This window comes from Hippoglossus stenolepis, chromosome 9 (genome assembly GCF_022539355.2).
Source record: "Hippoglossus stenolepis isolate QCI-W04-F060 chromosome 9, HSTE1.2, whole genome shotgun sequence".
Lineage (NCBI taxonomy): Eukaryota > Metazoa > Chordata > Actinopteri > Pleuronectiformes > Pleuronectidae > Hippoglossus > Hippoglossus stenolepis.
In genome coordinates, this window is record NC_061491.1 from 17,362,617 (window position 1) to 17,382,040 (window position 19,424).

General features: G+C 41.5%; 1 protein-coding gene across 2 annotated transcripts in view; it reads left to right on the forward strand.

Annotated features, from left to right (window-relative positions):
- unc5ca (unc-5 netrin receptor Ca) overlaps window positions 1–19,424 on the forward strand; it is a 195,818-nt gene that overhangs the window by 151,889 nt on the left and 24,505 nt on the right. Inside the window, exons 8-9 of one of the 2 annotated variants that reach the window (XM_035166060.2) lie at window positions 5,015–5,071; window positions 16,644–16,835. In XM_035166060.2, coding sequence (XP_035021951.1) covers window positions 5,015–5,071; window positions 16,644–16,835 — 249 coding nt within the window. The remainder of the gene's footprint in view (window positions 1–5,014; window positions 5,072–16,643; window positions 16,836–19,424) is intronic. The other variant, XM_035166061.2, reaches the window with a different exon arrangement.

Consider the following 19,424-nt stretch of genomic DNA (forward strand, 5'->3'; position numbering starts at 1 on the left):
ACAATATTCAAATAGCAATAGCTTTCAAAAGAGCACATACCTCTGCCAAGGCCTCTTAAAACAGTCGCTTAAATTCACTCATCAAATTTGACTCACTTTTAAATATCACTCTCTTTAATGTTCTTGATTGTTTTTCATCGAGAACCATCAATGATACATTTAGTGAAAATGTCAAATAAAGGTCGCAATGTTAAACAAAGTGAAAAACAAATAACTGGACCTGCACCAACATGTCATGGTTTTTTTTCCCTGACCCATAACGCATCCGTCCAAGATGTTTGGAAATCGGTTGAGTAGTGTTTGTGTAATGCTACAATCTGATACTGTCACTGATGAAAACATAACCTCTCTGGCGGAGCTGAAAAGCAAAGTTGATATCGGAATAACACAAAGACACAAAAAGAAGTACAAAATAGTATCTGTGTCAATAATTTGATTTGGCCTCGGGAAGTTGTTATTAAAATTTGAATAGCTCTTGGTAGGAAAAAGGTTCCTGGCCTTGTCTTGAAGTCTAGTCCTCAATGATATCGTTCCTGAAGATGTTAAAATATGAGTCATGGCTTTGTTTTCTTTTTCAACTGTAGTGTGTGTATTTCCATCACTTGTGTAGCAGCAAAGTTCGACAGTTGCTTGGCGACTTCCTCGCCTCTTTTTCTGTCCTCGTCTCCCCTCTGCTCCTCCCCTCCCCATCACCCTCCTCACCTTGCTCCCCTCTCCTCCTACAAACCTTGCTCTTTGCATTCAATCTCCTCTCCTCATTGCTATCTTTTCTTTTCCCTGACTCGTCGTCTCAGTCCCTCTGGTTTAATGCCTCACCTGCTCCTCATTCTCCTCTATAGCAATTCGCTCAGCGCCTTACATCTCTCAAGTAAAAAAAAAACACCTGTTTTATATGGAAAACAGCAACAAGTAATCATATGGAACAATCATCCACAACCCCTTTACAATTTCTGACACCAGAGAGAAGAGTGTGGTAATATTTGAAACCGCATTGGAAAATGTGGGTTGAGTCCTAATGGCACAAGTATAGCAGCAGCAGTTTTTCCAAGGTGGAGGCAATTATATTTGTTGACTTGTAGGAATAGTGCTTGTTTCTCCCTGCGCTCAGAGTAATTGGCAGACAAGCGTCTGACGTGAGGGGAGAGAGAGAGGCCGGTGGGAGTGAAGAGGAGAGAGAGCGTAACAGCCAAAATAAAGTATTGCACATATAGACCTTTGCTTGTAATTATGTCGTCAATTCTCATTAGTCTTTCTTCTCACAGAACAAGGGGAACATGGGGGAAATGTTCCTCAATCACAGGTTTGGTTCAGTGCTCAACCTAATAAAAAATGATTTCTGGGAGAAATGCATTTGGAATTGAAGATAACACTGACCTGACCTGATGAGTCAATACAAATGTAGATAGTCATTTACATGGATGGAAATAAAACTCTGAATACTTCAAATGCCTCATCGTGGATTTTCAAGCCTAAAATGCTGAACATGAGAATCGTTTTCTAGCTGAAGCAAAGGCCATTATTCCTCATAGTCACATCTAAGGACATTTTGGGGCTGCTGCCTTCATATTAATGTAAATTTAATTTTGTCCTTTCCTTACATGGATGGTCTCTTGAGATTAAAGTCTGTCAACCAAACTCTGTGGATACTTGGTCATTTGATCCCAGGACATGCTGCTGGGCATGTATATTATATGATACCCCTGATACTTGGATTCAAAAATGGTTTACATTACTTACTTTTCTTTAGAGTTGGAGCTTGTATTATCATTATTGGTGATTTTCATATGGTGACTTTCAAAGACTGCTTATAACGACGCGTCTCAACTTCCTCCAACTATTCAGAAATGAAACCAGAATATCCCGCTGATACAAGCGCTGACCAAGTCTTATCTGTAAAACTTACTGAAAAATGTAACACGTGAGCATAGGTCAGTGCAATAAGATGTATTAACCTAAAATGACAGGGAAACAACTTTACGAGCACTGAATGTAAATTGAAGACACAATTCATGACCTATACTGCAGCCAGCCACCAGGGGACGTATGAGACGCTTTGGCTTTTGTGGAGCAGTGATATCCTCCATCTTTATACAGATATATAACATATCTTCCTGATCATGTTATTTGTATTTTGTGATTTATTTTTATAACTCCTCTATAACTTTGGGAGATTGTGGCTTGAACTCTCTTAACATTTGTAATCAATGTGGCATTTTTGGTTAAATCTAAATTAAACCAATTAGTCCCCCTGTCATGAATGAATACTGTAACTTATCAGTGAGCACAAAGCCTGACTCTGAGTGAACTGTTACTTGTGAGTGGGACTGGGCTGCCAGAGGGGAATAGATAGTGGTGGTGATTTAACAGATGACATGAGCAGTGGAATAATATAAAATAATCCCTTCAAAGCCTGTTCCCGTAGGCACATTATTGACAGAACTTCCTGTATATGCAGAGCCCTGCCCTCTCCCAACACAGTCTATTATATAGCTCTGATCCATCAAAAGGATTCCCTGAGGCCTGTGAGGTATGGCCACGGAATCTGGGATAAAACCCAGAGAGGTATAGATTTAGGCTCATTTCCCCTGAATGATTTTCTGTCTTTAAAATGACTCCACAGACTTGGCTTTATGTCAGCACTAATGTTTCAACTGCTTCCTGTAGCATTAACAGGAATCTCTGAACTGTGTGTGTGTTTGTCAGAGTGTTTTTTTGCATACAGAGCATTCTATAAGAACAACTGTATAGTATGTAAAGGCTTTAAATGACTCCTGCATCATTCTTCCACGGTTGGATAATGGCTCTTTACTCGAACCAATTGGCAGGTAATTTTACATTTTCAAGTTGTTTGCCAACAGTGAAGCTCAAAATGTTTCCTCTTTAAGGGTAGAAAACAAACAGAAAACCTCAGATAAAGTTCCAAATTGTTTGTTTTTCTCATTTTAAACAACAAAGTTGTAAATAAATACAATTTTAAAGAATGTGGTATCTGTTAAAGCTCATTCAAGCTGCCTTTATATACGAAAAACATATTTCATACAATGTTACTGTCACTATCCTCATCCTCCTCCGTTGGTAGAATGTTCCCTTTAAAAAAAAAAAATACCTAAGCAGCTGTTTGTCCCTTAGTGGGGAATATATAGACGCCTCTAGTTTCTCTCTTCAAAAAGTTCAACGATTGTTGAAATTTCTTCCTCAGGTCCTTAAACTGTTAGCTACACTGCCCCCCACGATTTCCAGTGGCACTGCTCCATTTCATATGCTTCGTTTTTATCCGTGAGCTTTCAGAAGACGTGCACAAATACAAAATGAACACAGAGTACTGGCAGAGGGCTCGGTGCATTTCCAAATATGTAACGTTGAGTGTAAATGATAATAAGCCACTGTCGATGTGTAGGGTTGTTAATGTTTTAGATAGTCCTCTATAATTGACTTTGTGCTGGAAAAGCACCACTCTACTCGCCCCGTCTTTCTCGTTCTTTCCCTCACCAGCTCCCTCTCTCTTCCAAAGGCTCTCACCTTTTTTTTTCTTCTAAAGTTGTCCTGTTAAATCCTAAGAGGAAGAAATCCATTCGACCTCACACACTCTGCCCTGCATGTGTGCCTCCTCTTTTCTGTGTATATCTGAGAGTTGTATCTGTTATATATGTGTGTGTGTGTGTGTGTGTGTGTGTGTGTGTGTGTGTGTGTGTGTGTGTGTGTGTGTGTGTGTGTGTGTGTGTGTGTGTGTGTGTCTTACTTTTTTAGAGTTGTTTGTGCTTGATATATTTTGGCCTGTTGACATTTGTCTGACACATCGATCAGGATTCTTGGAACAGATTCACTCGCAGATTCACTGTGTCATCCTTGAGAGCACGACATTTCACTCAATACCCACTCTCTCACTGTGTTGGTGTGAACATGTGCTACTAAAAAAAAAAACGACTTCCTGAGCAAATAAAATCCTTCCATGTGGTCCCTGGAACCACAGTAATCACTTGAGGTGCAGGCTGTTATGCAACAGTGTTTGTTGTATTGTACAAAAAGATCAGCAGGTGCTGGAGAGCATCAAACCAGCTCTCCTCTTCCCATTTTAGTTTCTCCTCATTGTGGATTCAATTTGTTTTCAGCTCATTGTGCGTTTCGCCATTTTTCCGCTCCCTTTTTTCTCAATGTTTTGTCCCCGCTGTGTAATCTTCTCCTTCCATAATACTTGCATTGGCTTTTACTGAATCAGTCATGCTCCATTTTACTGCCGTCATGTTTCCATATTGTTTGAACAAATGTGTTATAATTAGAACATGATAAATCTTTGTCTCGGCGTGCCGCGGCTCTTATCATCGCTCATTCAGACGTTTGGTCGATGCTATCATGTAAATGCCGTCTTTTGCTTCGTCCCTTTATGAAAGACTTTTAAAAAATATGATAAAACAGTGGTGCAACATGCTAATTCACCGAGTGGACCTCGAAATTCATCCGAGCAATGTCGCACCGTCTCACCTTCAACATCCAATCATGTGTGCTGCGTGTGTTTTTTTTTTATTTGCACGTCACCCCACTTAACCTCGTCAGTGTCCCTTCCCCTTTGGTGCCCAATCGGCGTGTGTCTTCTACCGTCAGCTGGTCTGGCAAGAAGCTTTTAAAGGCACCATGTTGCTGCATTGCCTTTATTAATTATACACCAGAACCTCAATTATTCATCAGTACATCAGCAGTTTATCTGTGTCTTAAACCTTCTCCCTGCCCTAAGTGGACCATTCAACATGACACAACAGCTACTGCCTTACAGACACTGAGGTTTCTAAATCTGCTTTTTTTTTTTATTTCTGTTTTCTTATTTGGTATTAATAAGTAAAGTAAGCTGAATGTAAAAAGTATATCTGGCACGAAGAAACCAACTTTGTCATGTCAATACATTTTGTTGTGTCCTGTCATGTCTGTCCCATTTTATTTGACGTTTGTTTGATTTTTGTTTTGTCCCTCTTTTTCCTTCCTCGCATCCATTCCATCATCCCCTTCCTCCCCCTGTCCTAAGGTTCATTGTTTCAGAAGTCCACTGAGTCCAAAGAAAAGAGTGATTTGGGAATCCCATGTAAGTCGATGTTTTATGTTTTATCATCATCCATCCTTCTTTTGTCTAAACTCATCTTAGTGTTCCTTTCTTTTCATTTAGCGTTGACCTTTAGATCAGACTTTGTGTTTTGTTGTTACACTGCAGCTTGAGGGTTTTTATGATTTGTTCTCTTCATGTCAAATCTTTGTGTTGATCAAACAAATGTCTTCAGACGGTGGCTTCACTAGTTTTTCATTCTGTTCTCAGACAAAGGAAGTCACAATTAGATGAATCCCTCACACCTTTTCTTTTTTTATATGAATATCATTTCAAGTTAATGTTTCTATAGATTTAAATACATCTAGCTGCAAATGTGCAAGTAATTTCCATACTTTGGGCAATGAGCAATAAACAGAAACCAAAGTTAGAGGTTTTCCTTCTTCCTTTCTGCTTAAACTGTGTAAAACAGAAAATCAAAACTGCAGCGGCATTTAGAGAGCGCGTGCATCCACCAAGGCTCGGCAGTCATCTTATGAAACCACATTTAAATTTGATAGATCTGCGCCGAATTACACACGCTCATAAACAGCAGTCCCTAAATATGCTTGATGTTTTCCTTCAAGATCCATGAATTATTCTCTGAGAAATGTCGTAAGATGCCCTCGCACAGTGATAAGGAAAGTGAAGAAGAAACTCTGGATCCACACCAACATTTTGAGTACTTTGCAGAATCCTGTTTATAACAAACAAAAAAACAAACACAGATGAAAACATAAACTCCTTGGTGGAGGTAATAATGTCACACACAGTTGCTAAGATATGAAATCATTCAAAAAGGAAAGAAATACCATGAACTAAACTTTGCAAGTGATGGCCGGAAGCAAATAACATCCTCTTATACCAGTAATATCATTTTTATGTATCTGAATATTTTGTCTCGCATATACTGCGTAAACAACCAGTACATAATGGGAATCAGATCCAGCTCCAGAATGCACCGTGGTGGCGACAGATTCCTTTTAATGAAACTTGATTCTCTCTCTCTCTTCCTGTGTGATGGCGGCGAATCGATTCAGCACCAGTTCACTCGATTCACAATTTGTTGCAGCTGTGGTCATTTTGGAGAGAAGCCAGGCGGCTTTGTGTCGTTGCCAAAACAGGCAGTGTGCCTCAGCTCTCAACACTCGCGTTGTGTTTACAAGCACATTGTTTCACTTACGACTCATCACACTACCGTCCAACAGTATGGACGCTGAACTTACTGAAAATTCAGTTCTACTGGTTTGACTCATTCTGCTTTGACACATCCAACCAATGAACGAGGAATTTGTCCAATTGGTCCGTCGCAAAAGCGTCATTCGTGAAAATAAGAAAAAATTGACTGAAACGCGCCCGACCACCTGGTCCGGGCAGCGTGACTTTGACAGGTATGAAATAAAATCAATAAAACAGGGTGAGAAATGTTATTAAGGTATAAAAATATATTCAGCTGTAGCTCTTATCTTCCGTCCATCCTATCCTGCTCCCTTCTCCTTCTCCTGTTATTTTTCTGTCCATCTCTCACTGGTACTATTGGTTCCACATAGTGACATAATGAGGGAGATTTGCTGTAAACTGTGAGGAAGACAGAGACAAGAGGGCCTCTGCCATTCGTTATTACTGGGCTTTCCTCCCTGCTCATGCCAGGAGCCTCCGTTTCATCTTCAGAACAGTCCACCAGCATCTGTGACGGGTTCTAATGATTCCAGTCGAGGGTCTGCTGAAGCAGATTTTGTCTTCCCGGGTGTTTTTGTGAGATGACTGGTCCCAGACAGAAACAGATAGAGAGGGAACTCGAGAGGAGATGGAAACAGTTGGAGCTCGTTTAACAGATGTCACTCTGCTTTTTAATATTCAAGAAATACAGTGGGTAACATGAGCACTGGGAGGTTGCACGAGTGGCTTCAAGACTTGCTAATCAGTGCGACTACAGTTATAACTGCCATTTATTTATTTATTAGACTGAGTCTTAACAATGACGGCATACTTAGCTTGATAGTGACATTTTACCCGATTCATCCTTGTTATTGGCTTCTGCATATCGTCCCTGAATTAACTGTAGACTCATGCTTGTATTATACGATTCCATATAGCTGCTAGTATGTGTTTGACATAATGTCCACAAGGGACCCGTGCAAACACCTAATATAAACAGAACTGTGGCTTGTTTCCTGTCCATGTCCGTTTGTGTATCGGAGTATGTCAAGGCTAGATAACAAATTCAGCACTGACCACCTGCACAGCTTGTCGGGTTGGGGCGGGCCTATAGCTTTGTTGGCAAAATCATATTCTGCATCCTCAGCTTTCAGTTAAAGGAGCAACAGAAGATGTAAATGCTCTGTTGCACAAGCGTGACCACGCTCCATCTGCTGGGAGTTGATAGGGTGTCAACACAGAGAGGCTGAATTATTATGTAGATACGCTGAGATTTCTAAAACATGGTTCCTGTCCCATATTCTCTGTCAATTCCCACCTTCTCAGAGAGATGCTTTTTGATTTTGACATTAGAGGGCATTGATAATTGTCTTCGCACTGTTGCCTTGACCACAACTAGGTTCATTCACACCTATCTAGAGGTTACAATAATGTCTCTGCCATTCAGTATAGTCACACTGTAGTCACTGTCTACTTTTGGTGCTAAGGGTATCTCATAGATGAAGGCTGAAAACCTTATATCGTCCAGTCTGAAAACAAAAAGGTTGTTTACCAAGAGTGAAGTCCACAAATGAGACCTCCTCATGTAGGAATCACATACAGCAAACTTTAGATACAGTTGAAGATATTCTAAATTATTTGTTTCTGTAATTTTGAACAGAGAATAGTTGGAAATAAATCAAATTAAATAAATATATGGCAGTGGTTGCTGTCACTATCATTTATGCTGCCTTTACATACAAAAAGCAATGCATGGTTTTAATTTCATGCCCTGATGTGTTTGCTTCTGTATCTTTTTTAAGAATGTGACATAGCTGTTTGTGTCAGTTCCAGATGTAGCAGACATTCCTGGCCTCAGAGCCCTCAAAGAGTTCATAGGGACAACGTTCAGCTTCTTTATGGACCTGACATCCTCCAATTAAACCATCAGACTCATATGGAACAGAGAAAATAACAACCCGCTCACAGGAAAGAACCAACTTTTTATGATGTAAGAGAGATTTACAGTAGAATCCTGGTGGATTAAAACTGGACACAAGGCAAACAAGCAAAAGAATCCTGCAACAGTAAGGACTGGTTAATATGTGACTGCTGCCTCCCTCAGAGAAGATGACATGAAAGGATTATCATTAAGGTGTGAGTCATTCCTCGAACCTTGGACTTTCAAAGACGTTCGCACAAAAACACCACATTCCTTCGTCTCTCCCTTTCCCTCGCTCCTCGGGGGGGGGTTTCCAAATGACAGATCACAGCCCTGTTCAAACCTGGTATTAACAGCCGTCTCAGGTGATTTGAGCACAAGTAGACACACACACACACACACCGGTGCAGGTGTGGATGCACCCAAGACGCACTGAGGACCCCCTTGAGATCCAGTGTCTTTAAGCAATGTCAACACAAATGCAAGCTGGGCCCCATTGAGAGACCCACACCGAACATATTTTCACTCTCCTCACTGTTTCCCATACATTAACTCATTTCTGGCCGCAGCCACAATATCATCACTGATCGTCACAGATTGATTGTCTATTTTTTGGGGTCAAATTAGTCAAATCTTATCTCACAATAGAGCATTGATTCTCTCAGTCCCTCCTGGCTCCGCTCAGTCTCTCCCTCTCACACCCACACACAAACACATTAACAACGGATCCATCTGTATAATCAGACTGGCTAAAACATCATTTGGTTGCCATACACACAGAATTTACTTACGTTTGTATTTGCATGTAAAGCCCCCGAGATCCGATCACGAGTGGTAAATCGAGATGCATGTGGAGACACATTCTAATGCCACATGTGAGCTTACAGATTTAAAGCCGTGTGCGTGTGATCGGAACAACTGAGACAAATGTGAATACCAGGTCTAAACAGGGCCATAGGCAACCTGTCCTAAATTACACCACACTGCAACCTTTAAAAACCTTTCTAACATGTGTCTTGAATATTACGGAACAATGTTCAACTAGACTGTGACCTAGTTGTTATTATCCCTCCAGTAAATTTGAGTAATTTGATGCAGTTCTCATGTTTTTAAGCCAAAGGAAAGTTGAAGTATGTATGTGAGGTCCGAGTCAACATCTACCATGTAACCAACTATACTGCCACCTTGTGGCAATTCAGAATTTAGCATGTTTCATATAGTCACTATATACATATAATTTCCTATGCATGTAATGATAGTGTTAGAAAAAGTTGATTATCTTGTTTGAGTCAACCACATCCATTGAGTCATTGCATATTATTTCTGTATTGTCTTAGATGGTCATGGTGGAAGTCAGTTATTTTTTTGTTGCACATTTGTGGCACAGTTAAAATTTAGTTTTTCATCTTTTTTTGTTGCTTAGCTTTCATGGTCGTTCCTGCTCCGTTTGCTAAGAACATGAATTAGAGTTAGTCAGTGCTGCGACCAACCCGGCTGCATGCCTCCTTCAGACCATCTAAACAAAAAATCCCAATTGCCAAATGAAGACCGTGCTGGCAGGCCTTAAACCCTGAAACAGCTGGGCCCTCTGGCAGAACCTCCTTTGTCTGGCAACCGGCGACTCTTCAGGGAAAAGCCACCTCGATTTGACGTGAGGTTACCGGGCCGTCAGCTAATGCTTTGGGTACCCGCCAAAGAAATCTCTACAGCTCATCAGCACTAATCCAAGTAGGCTATAGGCCAATTATTTCTACCCTTCTAATAATGACTGGGTTAATGTCATTACATGACTTTTAATCCTCAATTTCCTTCATAGACGTCTTAGCATCTGCTAACATCATCCCCGTACAATATTTCCCCTTAAGCGTGATTATCTTCCACCATCGCTCAACTTGTCACATCAGCTCATTACTTTTAGTTTAGATCGCTCATTTCTTCCACCATGAATCATTTATCCCATGTTAGTGCATCATACTAAATAAACCATCTTTCATTTGGACTCACTTGTTGCCTGTGTGTTCCTTTGTATTGGAAGTCACAGCTCCCTGTGTGAGACTGATCAATTTAATTTACCATCTCCAATGGAATCTATGCCTCCTTTATGAGCTGAGCCACGGACATGTGTGATGGGAGACTGCAAGTAGGACACTGAAGGAAGTCTCAGTGTCTCTTTCAGTTGGATAAAAGAGCTTCTATGTATGTAACAGCTTGTATTCAGCTGCACTTGCTCTGTGACACATGGGTTTTACACAATGAATGAGCTCTCACAACTTTATATACAGAGTTGTTGTAGAAATGCACCTTTCTGACTGCGGTGACTCCAAACTTTACTTCTTGGCAACGACAACCATCGAGTTTTTAGTTTTTTTATTCCATCCTCACTTTAGACGATAAGCATGGACACATTTACAAATCACGCTTGGCTCTCTCTCTCTCTCTCTCTCTCTCTCTCTCTCTCTCTCTCTCTCTCTCTCTCTCTCTCTCTCTCTCTCTCGTGCTGTCTCTCTCTTCCGCTCTTCCCTGCCAGTTACTTAGAGCACGTGTCTTGCCAGGAGTGCAGTATGGAGGCTCTTTGTGCCAAGAAAAGATCAAAAAGGCCGTTGAATGAGGTTCAAGTAGTGATTGTCCACAGCTCCGCTCTGGATGCAGATCACAGAGACGATAGAGACGAGCTAAGCTGAGTTATCCTTGTTTCCATCCTTCTTTAAATCCTCTCCGTGGCAGATTGGACGGACTCGGAGAATGACAAAGAGCTCAGCCAATCAATAGCCGGCAATCCATGCTGACTGAGGGCGAACCGGGGCTTCTGTTCCGCTGGCCCGTGTGTGTGCACTCAGCCGTGTGTGTGAGAGACAGTGTATCATTTATGCAGCTTCCTCAGCCTTAGAGGTTTATGCACTTAATATGCACTTTGTAAACACACACACACACAAAGTTACCAACTGTATGAAACCAAATTCCCAGAGATGTACTGGATGAATGACACAATTACAATTACAATGCCAATTATCACTGACACATAGTCAGCTGGAGCATCGGTCAGTCCACACACACACACACATTCATTTTTATACACTATCTCACTCTCTCAACTGAATTCGGCAGGTGCACAGTGAATACTGGCAAAATATTTATTTTCTTTGCCGCCAAACATCATTTGGCATTGATCACACTGACTGTGGGCACAACACAATATTCCATCTTGTTTCCGGAAGGTAAACCCGTTATGCAAAACCATGACAAATTGCTTTGAATTGTCGCCATGTAAAAAAGGGACGTTGTCAAACAATACGTGAAATTCTTACCCTCGCACGTCTCCATCACTGTCCCTAATGCCAATGACAAGATTTTGTGAACACAGAAAGATAGACAGGGGCGGTAAAAACTTTATGGATTCGTTGTCCACCGGAATTATGACGGACGGGTCAGTCGTCGATGTGTTTGTGACAGAGATGGAGAGAGGAGTGAGAGACAAGCAGGGGCTGAGTGAATCACTGAAGAAAATCAATATGTGGCAGTCAATGCTGATATTGTAGCGGGCTACCACAAATAATCAATGTATGGGAAACACTGAGTTTAAAAACATATGTACGGTTGATTGCGAAACCGGCGGGACAAATTAGAGCGTCGTGGGCCACCACAGTCGAGGTAATTATTGGGAGACATTGTTTGTTTGTTCTGCATTTGCTCAGACGTGTGTGTGTGTGTGTGTGTGTCCTGACCTTTAGAAGTGAGCGTTCTATAGAGAGTTGTCAGATTGTACTGGCTGAAACATCACAGACAGGAGGTTTGACCGTGCGTCTTTCTTTCTGTTCCCAGGTGATTTAACGCTTATGCAATTTCTTTCTGGCGTGTCCACGGTAAGGCACATAGTTTTAATCTAACCTCGATTTAGCCGGGCTTGCGGGTGAGTGCTTCAGACATGAAACTGCTTGTCAGCTACAAAGGAGTGAGACAGAGGAAAGGAAGGGAAAAAGGTCCATGGACTTGTGGGTAAAAGTTCATATGTATGTGTCGGTGTGCATGTCTGTCAAGTGTCAGTGGTCTCATGAGGGCTTATAGAAATGAACATACTGCAGGTGTGCACCTATCAGTACACGGGCTGTGCTCATTCCTCATTCTAACATTGGCGTTTTTTGACATTCTGGCTTCACAGAGCGCAGCCCTGAGCCACACTTAGACACACACAGAGGGCCTGGCACATTATTCATTTATCTGCGTTTGGTCAAAAGTGCACACCCACGTTCAGCTCCTTGTTCAGCCTCCATCTTGTCAGAGAAAGACAACCGTTTATGCCAGGCTGTCAGACGGTACGAGACTATCAGCGTTAGGGAAAAGGCAGGTTTCAACCAGAGCAGCAGCAGTTACATATTTTATGTAGAGGCACAATGAAATGAAGAAGAGTAGAAGTAGAAGAAGAGTGTGTGTGCGTGCATGTGTGTCTGAATTCAAAATGATCTTTGCCTCAGGAGGTGGCGGGCCATCCACTAATTGGAAGGTCGGTGGTTTGATTCCTGGCTCTTGTGTCTGTGTCCTGGGGCAAGATACTTAACCCCGAATCCATGTACCATCTTTAAGCCAGTTTGTGTTTGTGTGTTAAGTGCACACATCCTGTTAGACGCTATGAATGGGTGAATATGACCAGTAATGTAAAGGCACCTTAACACTTTATACGTCAATGCAGTCCATTTACCATTTTTGCTATTTTTCATAATTATCTTGTCATTGAGTATTAAGAGAGAGAATAAGAAATCATCCCAACAAAGATATTGGACTTTGAAAATGTCTTTTCATAAATGCTAATGATTAAAAGACTTTTTCAGTTTCTCAGTAACAGAACCTTTTATTTGCCGACAGATGATTGTGTGTGCAACACTGTGACTTTGCATAAAAGTCGCTATAAAAAGGAGCGTTCAGGAAACAATGACTTCACATCTTCCTTTGCTTTCTATTTGCTTTGTGTAACCACAAACAACGACGACTATACATCGGCTTCTCTATGTTTTGTTTTCACTGCTATAGGTCTAATTACAAGTTAGCAGCTAAATTGAGCAACACTGCACCGCACAACCGGCATTCACAGATCGTTCACGTAGACTTCATCGCCACCTACTGGCCTTGCATGATTGTTTGAGTATTTGCATTTGTGTTCTCATCTGGATATTTTCCTAAATGGAGGGTAAAAATATCAATTCAAAACAATATCCTCACAAGGCATTATTGCACAGTAAGATTTCAATAACAGATGAGTTATCATGTATAATATGAAGGGGGAAACATTTTATAAATGTTTGTCATAGCTGTTGGCAAAAGGGTGAATTTAGGACAGAAAAAGCAAAACAAGGAACAATAAATTAAAGAAAAAAGAAAACATTAGGTATGGAGCAGTTGTATGTAGGTTACTCAGGCAGCTAGAAGCTCTGATGGGACATGTTGGTTCTGTCATCTACAAATCAAACAAACGGTGACAGAGGGAGTCAGAGAAAGAGGTGTGAGTTCCAGAGGAAGAGAAAGATCTGAGAGAGATGGGATTTGAACTGATAAGACAGTGGAGAAAGGGTTTTTAGGCCCACTGGTATAAATCACGTTCCATACACAAGCAGGTACAGTACATCGGAGAACACAGCGGGCCGTAGCCTAGTTAACGGATCACAAAGTGTCCCAAAACACTCAGTGGGAAAGTAGGATAGCAGCTATTTTATACGGCTGCCTGGCATCCCACATGTTCTGACGTTAGACCTTCAAGTTGAAGTAGAACCAAGATAAAGATTCCCTTAATAGATGAAGACGCTGATGATCATAATTAAGATCAGGGAGTTGGCACTTAAGAGGATTATCCAATTCTATTCCCCCAGTGGCAAGTGCAAGGACCTTGATAACAGGGGCAACTTTGTGCAGCAGTGTAGTTCGGCCCATTTGGGAATTTACACCAATCTTTTCTTTAACAGCATCGAAAAGGACAATCTGGAACCGGGGTTAAACTCTGGAGATGTGAAGGTGTTAACCTCAGGGGAAGTTTGTGTTAAATGTGACTAAACCTAGATCTGGCAGCAATTTGAGCTTCTGTGACAACCCCCCCACACAGTGTGAGAAGAGCACAAACTCTGACACGCAGATCACAAGATGTTAACGTGATTTCCGTGAACATTTTGTTTCCTCCGCCACGATCTGCTTTATGTGACGAGCATGTGACGTTTTCACACATAAAGGTTATAACTTTCAAAAACTTTGGTTTAGGGCTCAAACATTTGACTATTTTTGTCTATGCCAGAAAAAAAGGGAGACCTACCCATCACTATGAACAAACACATAAAAATGAGTCAATAAGATTCACTTTATTGTGAACAGAGGAAAAGCAGTGGAAGCAGTGCTATGAATTAAGAGGAAGGATGAGGAATAAAGCAGGAAGTTGGGATGTCTGATGACGGGCTTCTGATTGGACGGTTGAAGGAGATGAGTCGAGGTGGTACAGGGGTGGACGTGGGTAACCCATTGATCGTGGAACTAAACTGACAGCGGATTGACAGAAGAGAGGGAGAACGTTTCAAAGTTTGACAGCTTACAGGTGATTGGCTCAAGGCGAGCGTGTCAGGCTGTGATTGGATGAAAGACAAAATGAGCAGCTGGAGCCGAGAGATAGAGGGAACTGTTCCACCAGTTCTTAATCCTCACATGTGGCACTGTTTGTAAAAATAACTAAAACACTCATGAATAAAGAATTGACCGATCAATTAATCCTTTCAGCTCCTTTTTACTTGTTGTTAAGATACCATTTACGTCATGGTCAACAAAAATACAAATTATAACTGACTGTTATTTGATATAAAACAACAGTCAACGTTGGTTTTAATATCACATTTTTTCCTAAATTTATAAAAAAAAAATCTACAATTGTGGGTTGAACAAGCTCATTACATCACCCAGTGTTTCAAACCATTTTGCTTATGTAGAGTCAACCATATATTTATATAGATTTTGAAAAATGACTGTACATTTGTGCCGATTAAACATCTTATTTTTGTGCTTATTGTGCACATATTATAGAGACATTCTTAAAATAGTGGTCATTTGACGTAAATAGTGAGTCACAACGGTTCCAAACACTTATTCATTTTTCTGGTCCTTGACTGAAAAGCTTTGCCCTCTCAAGCTCGGGCTCCCCAGAGAGACACCAGAAGTGGATCATAGCTCCCTCAAGTGGTAAATGAGTAACTACCACCACCAGTGACCTCTCCCTCTGTGCACCGGGCTCAGCCGTACGGGAGCACAGGTGTCTGTGCGCCCCCTTCAAAGGCTCCGCTCCCGCATAATCAAGTTCATGCTTTCCGAACTTGTTGTGGTACGACAACAGAAAATCCTTCGGTAAATGACTCAGGCTGTTTGGAGCTAAAAGCCTGTTATCTGCCTCTCAACTTTAAGGGCAGATTAAAAAGGAGCATTCCTCCACTTTTCTGTCATCTCCTTAATAGCTGCATAGTCAAATCCCCTCCTACCAGCTACAGAGGACATGATTATACGAGGGGTGCTTAAAGTGTGGGACTACTCCAAAAGTTTCACGGGCGCTTTCTTTTTAAACATGTAGGCTGGTTTGTTTTGTTGCTTTGAAGTTCAAGTGCATTTCTGCCTCTTTTGCCCCATTTTCCTCTCCTCCGCTGTTATCACCTTTCTCCCATTTATTTTACTTCTCTCCTCTCCTTTCCCTGATTCTCTGTGCCCTGCTTGTTTCCTCTCATCTCCCCTACTTCCTTATTCTCTTTTAACATGCTTCTTTTATTATCTTTATCTTTCTCTACCCTTACCTCTCTCCTCTCCTCCCATCTAATCCCTCTATTTCCTCCTTTCCTCCCTATTCTTTTCTATTCACTCCTCATCTGCTTCTCTTTTCTATATTCCTCTCCACATATCGGCTTTCCCTCCTATTACCTCCTTATCTTTCCTCCCCTGTGCTCTTTAGTTGTTGCCTCTCATCCTTTCCTCATTTCTCCTCCCCTTCATCCCGAAGTGTAGCTCACACCTTTTTACCATCCTCATCCCCCATTATTTGAAATTGTCCCAGTCATTTCCTCTCTTATATAAAAAAGGATTCGTGAATGACGATTCCACACTATTAAAACCTCGGCTGGGCTGAAGAAGAAAGTTAGGACACTTGTAAAATAATTAACAGCCATATTGAATTTTAGAGTCGGTAGCCCTCTGTCTTTTTTTTACGTAAGGTGTTCCTCCCTCGCTCTATCTCTGTCTAGACAAATTATCATATTCCAGACGCTGGAGGGCTTGTTTCATTTGGAATTAGACCTTGTCCTTTGACGGTTATAGGTGATCTGAGTTAAAAGTGAAATTGCCGAGCACATGTTGAACATGACACAGACATAACTGCGTTTGAAACCGTTGCCCTGCTGTTATATAAGAGCTACAAGGGCTTTTTTCTCTCATATACATTTCCTCCTAATCTTTGATCTAACACTGTGTCTTTGTTCTTCTTTGTTTCCCTTCCAGCGGCTCCGAGCACGGATGACGTGGCCCTGTACGTGGGCATCGTCATCGCGGTGATCATGTGCCTGGTCATCTCTGTCATCGTGGCGCTCTTTGTCTACCGCAAGACCCACCGTGACTTCGACTCGGTCATCATCGACACCTCGGCTCTCAACGGAGGCTTCCAGTCCGTCAACATCAAAACAGCCAGATCAGGTAAGAAATGATAAAAAATAACATTTGATCCAGGGGGAGGCAAAAGTATCACAGTAGAAAACACTGATATGTATATTTAAGACTAAGCTAACATCAAAAAGCAGTAAGTTTAAAGCCCGTTGTCACCTGTCACACCCAAGTGACATCAAGGTTTCCTGGAGTACACAGTCACATCACTGCGTCAGGGTGACAAAAAAAACCGCTGAAGGATTTTCTGGCTTTGAATATTCATCATCCTTCATTATCCTCCGAGATTCGCTGCCTCTCATCCAATGTCAGCCCTCCCACTGACATTGGGTGAGAGGCAGGAAACACCCTGGACAACAACTATTTATGCTTTACATAAATGGGAAAAGTCTCCAATGAATATGCAGGACCTGCAAAAAACTCTGAACAGAAAAGTCCCGGCCGGCCAACGGGTTCAAACCTAGAACCCTCTTGTTGTGAAGCGACAAGAAATCCTTGCACCACTGCGGTGCCCTGCTGTTTGAATAATAAATATTACAAAAAGTTCTCCCAGTTGCAGTAAAGAAAATAAAGAGCATGCTGAGGCTTCCTGATTGCATGCTTCTTCATTTGAATGGTGCTTTTTATCATGGAATATGGCAGTGGAATAGATGTTGGTCTTTCACGACCTCAAATACTTCAGCCTGATTATCCACAGAGATACTCCATGCAGGAACAAATCGCTAACTCCACAATTTGATATGTTTCTCTTAACTTTTGGCGTTATATAATTTACATTATTATATATGCTGGTTGGGTGAAGATTTAATGTATTATTGTGTTCAAAAGGTGGACACATGGCACATACAGCAAGAGAACAACATGTTGTTTTACAGGAGTATAGGGAAGCTTCAGTTTACATTATTGAAAAGCTGTTAGCAACTAAAACAGAAAAGACCGTGGTGTTATTCCCCCGTCCTCGTGTCCCCTGATCGTGCTTCGAGCCAAAAGTGAACTTGTCTTGTGTCTTCTTTCTCTATCGATTTCCTTTCTTCATGTTCTGCAGACAATGCGACCGTTTTCAAACACTCACATAAAAACACACTTGCTCCCCTGAGAGGCCTAAAGCATCTTTAAAAGTGGAGCACTGTCCACTGCCTTCCACCACGTTTCCATTCGTGCTAAACAACCCATGTTGCATGCTGCTCCTGAAAAACTACATCTGGGAAACTCTCTCTGATGCTGGAGAGTATTTAGCACAAAAGTGTGGTAATCAAACATATATTTAAGGTTTTTAATCCCTGATGGCTACATGACAGATACATAGATCAATTGTGACTCTATGGATTTACCTGTTCTCTGTCCGCTTTGAGGGAGACAATTACTGAAATATATACTATACTGTACATGTGAATGAACATTATTCTTTATATGTGTTTGCCTTTCGGACGTTGGATAAAAATGTGGTTATTTCACAAAATACTGTGTCACAAGCCTTGACCCCACTGTTGCATTTCATTTGATTCCTTCCAAAGCCATTTTGGTTCGTTTACAGTTCACACAGACTCTAGTACCTTTCTGTTTCTTCCCTGGCCTCCGGCTGTCTGTCCTTGCTGGTCTGGATTAATGTCTGTCTCCACCAAACACCACTCTCCTCCATCAGGAACTCTCTCTCTGTCACTCTCCTTCTCTTCCTCACTCTTTCTTTCCCCACCTTCCCATCTGCACATTCAGGTTAATCACATTTCCTGTTTATCGGCAACCTTCTCTCTTCATCGCCGTCTGCGTGTCTCAGTCTTTCCCTCGCCATGTCTCCGTTTCTCCCCGTCACACTGACTCCCACAACAACTTCCTCCCTGTTTGTCTTGCTGTGTAAGTGGATCCATGTTTCACTCTCTGCTGTCTGCCACGTCATTTCTGCCCCTCTGTCCTGGAAATGGATAAGACAAGAAGAAGAAGCATGCGGCCGCACACACCTGCACAACCAGGCCGTGTGCATTTGATAGCTTACTGGAAATGTCAGGAATGGGCGGGGAATTACAACAGGTGTCAGTCCACAGATGCCACAATCAATAGCTAAAACAAAAAATAAATAAATGAAAAATGTAATGAACATGTGCAAACATTCACAAATACACCCCTGTAGGAGTGAGGCACATTCACAAAGCTGAGATACATTAATTAACTCCCACAGATATGGATGAGATATTATTATTAGATGCCTTGGAATAAAAAAGATCATACTGGTGCTTGATAGTTTACATTTGGTCGACTTCAAAATGTCATTTTATTTTTATTTTAGCTCAGGGATCCATGTTTTTCTAATGTGGTGGGATCTACAAACTGCACCTCTGCAAACCTTGAAGCATCTTTAATCGGATACTTAATAATTCAGGGTGTGTGTGTGTTTCTGTGGTCAGTTGAGGGAAGACGATTATAATTCAAATCATGGTACAGAGTTAAAAATAGAGAGAGGTCAGAGAGAATACAATGCAAATTGGTAGCATAAGTAATTGTGTATCTGTGGGTGTGTGATTGTGTGATTGTGTGTGTGTACAAGGATGAATGTCTTTGTATGTGGGTAGATTTTATCAGTAAAGCATTAGGATGCTTGTCACTCTGCATTGAGGGACCATCTCCGAT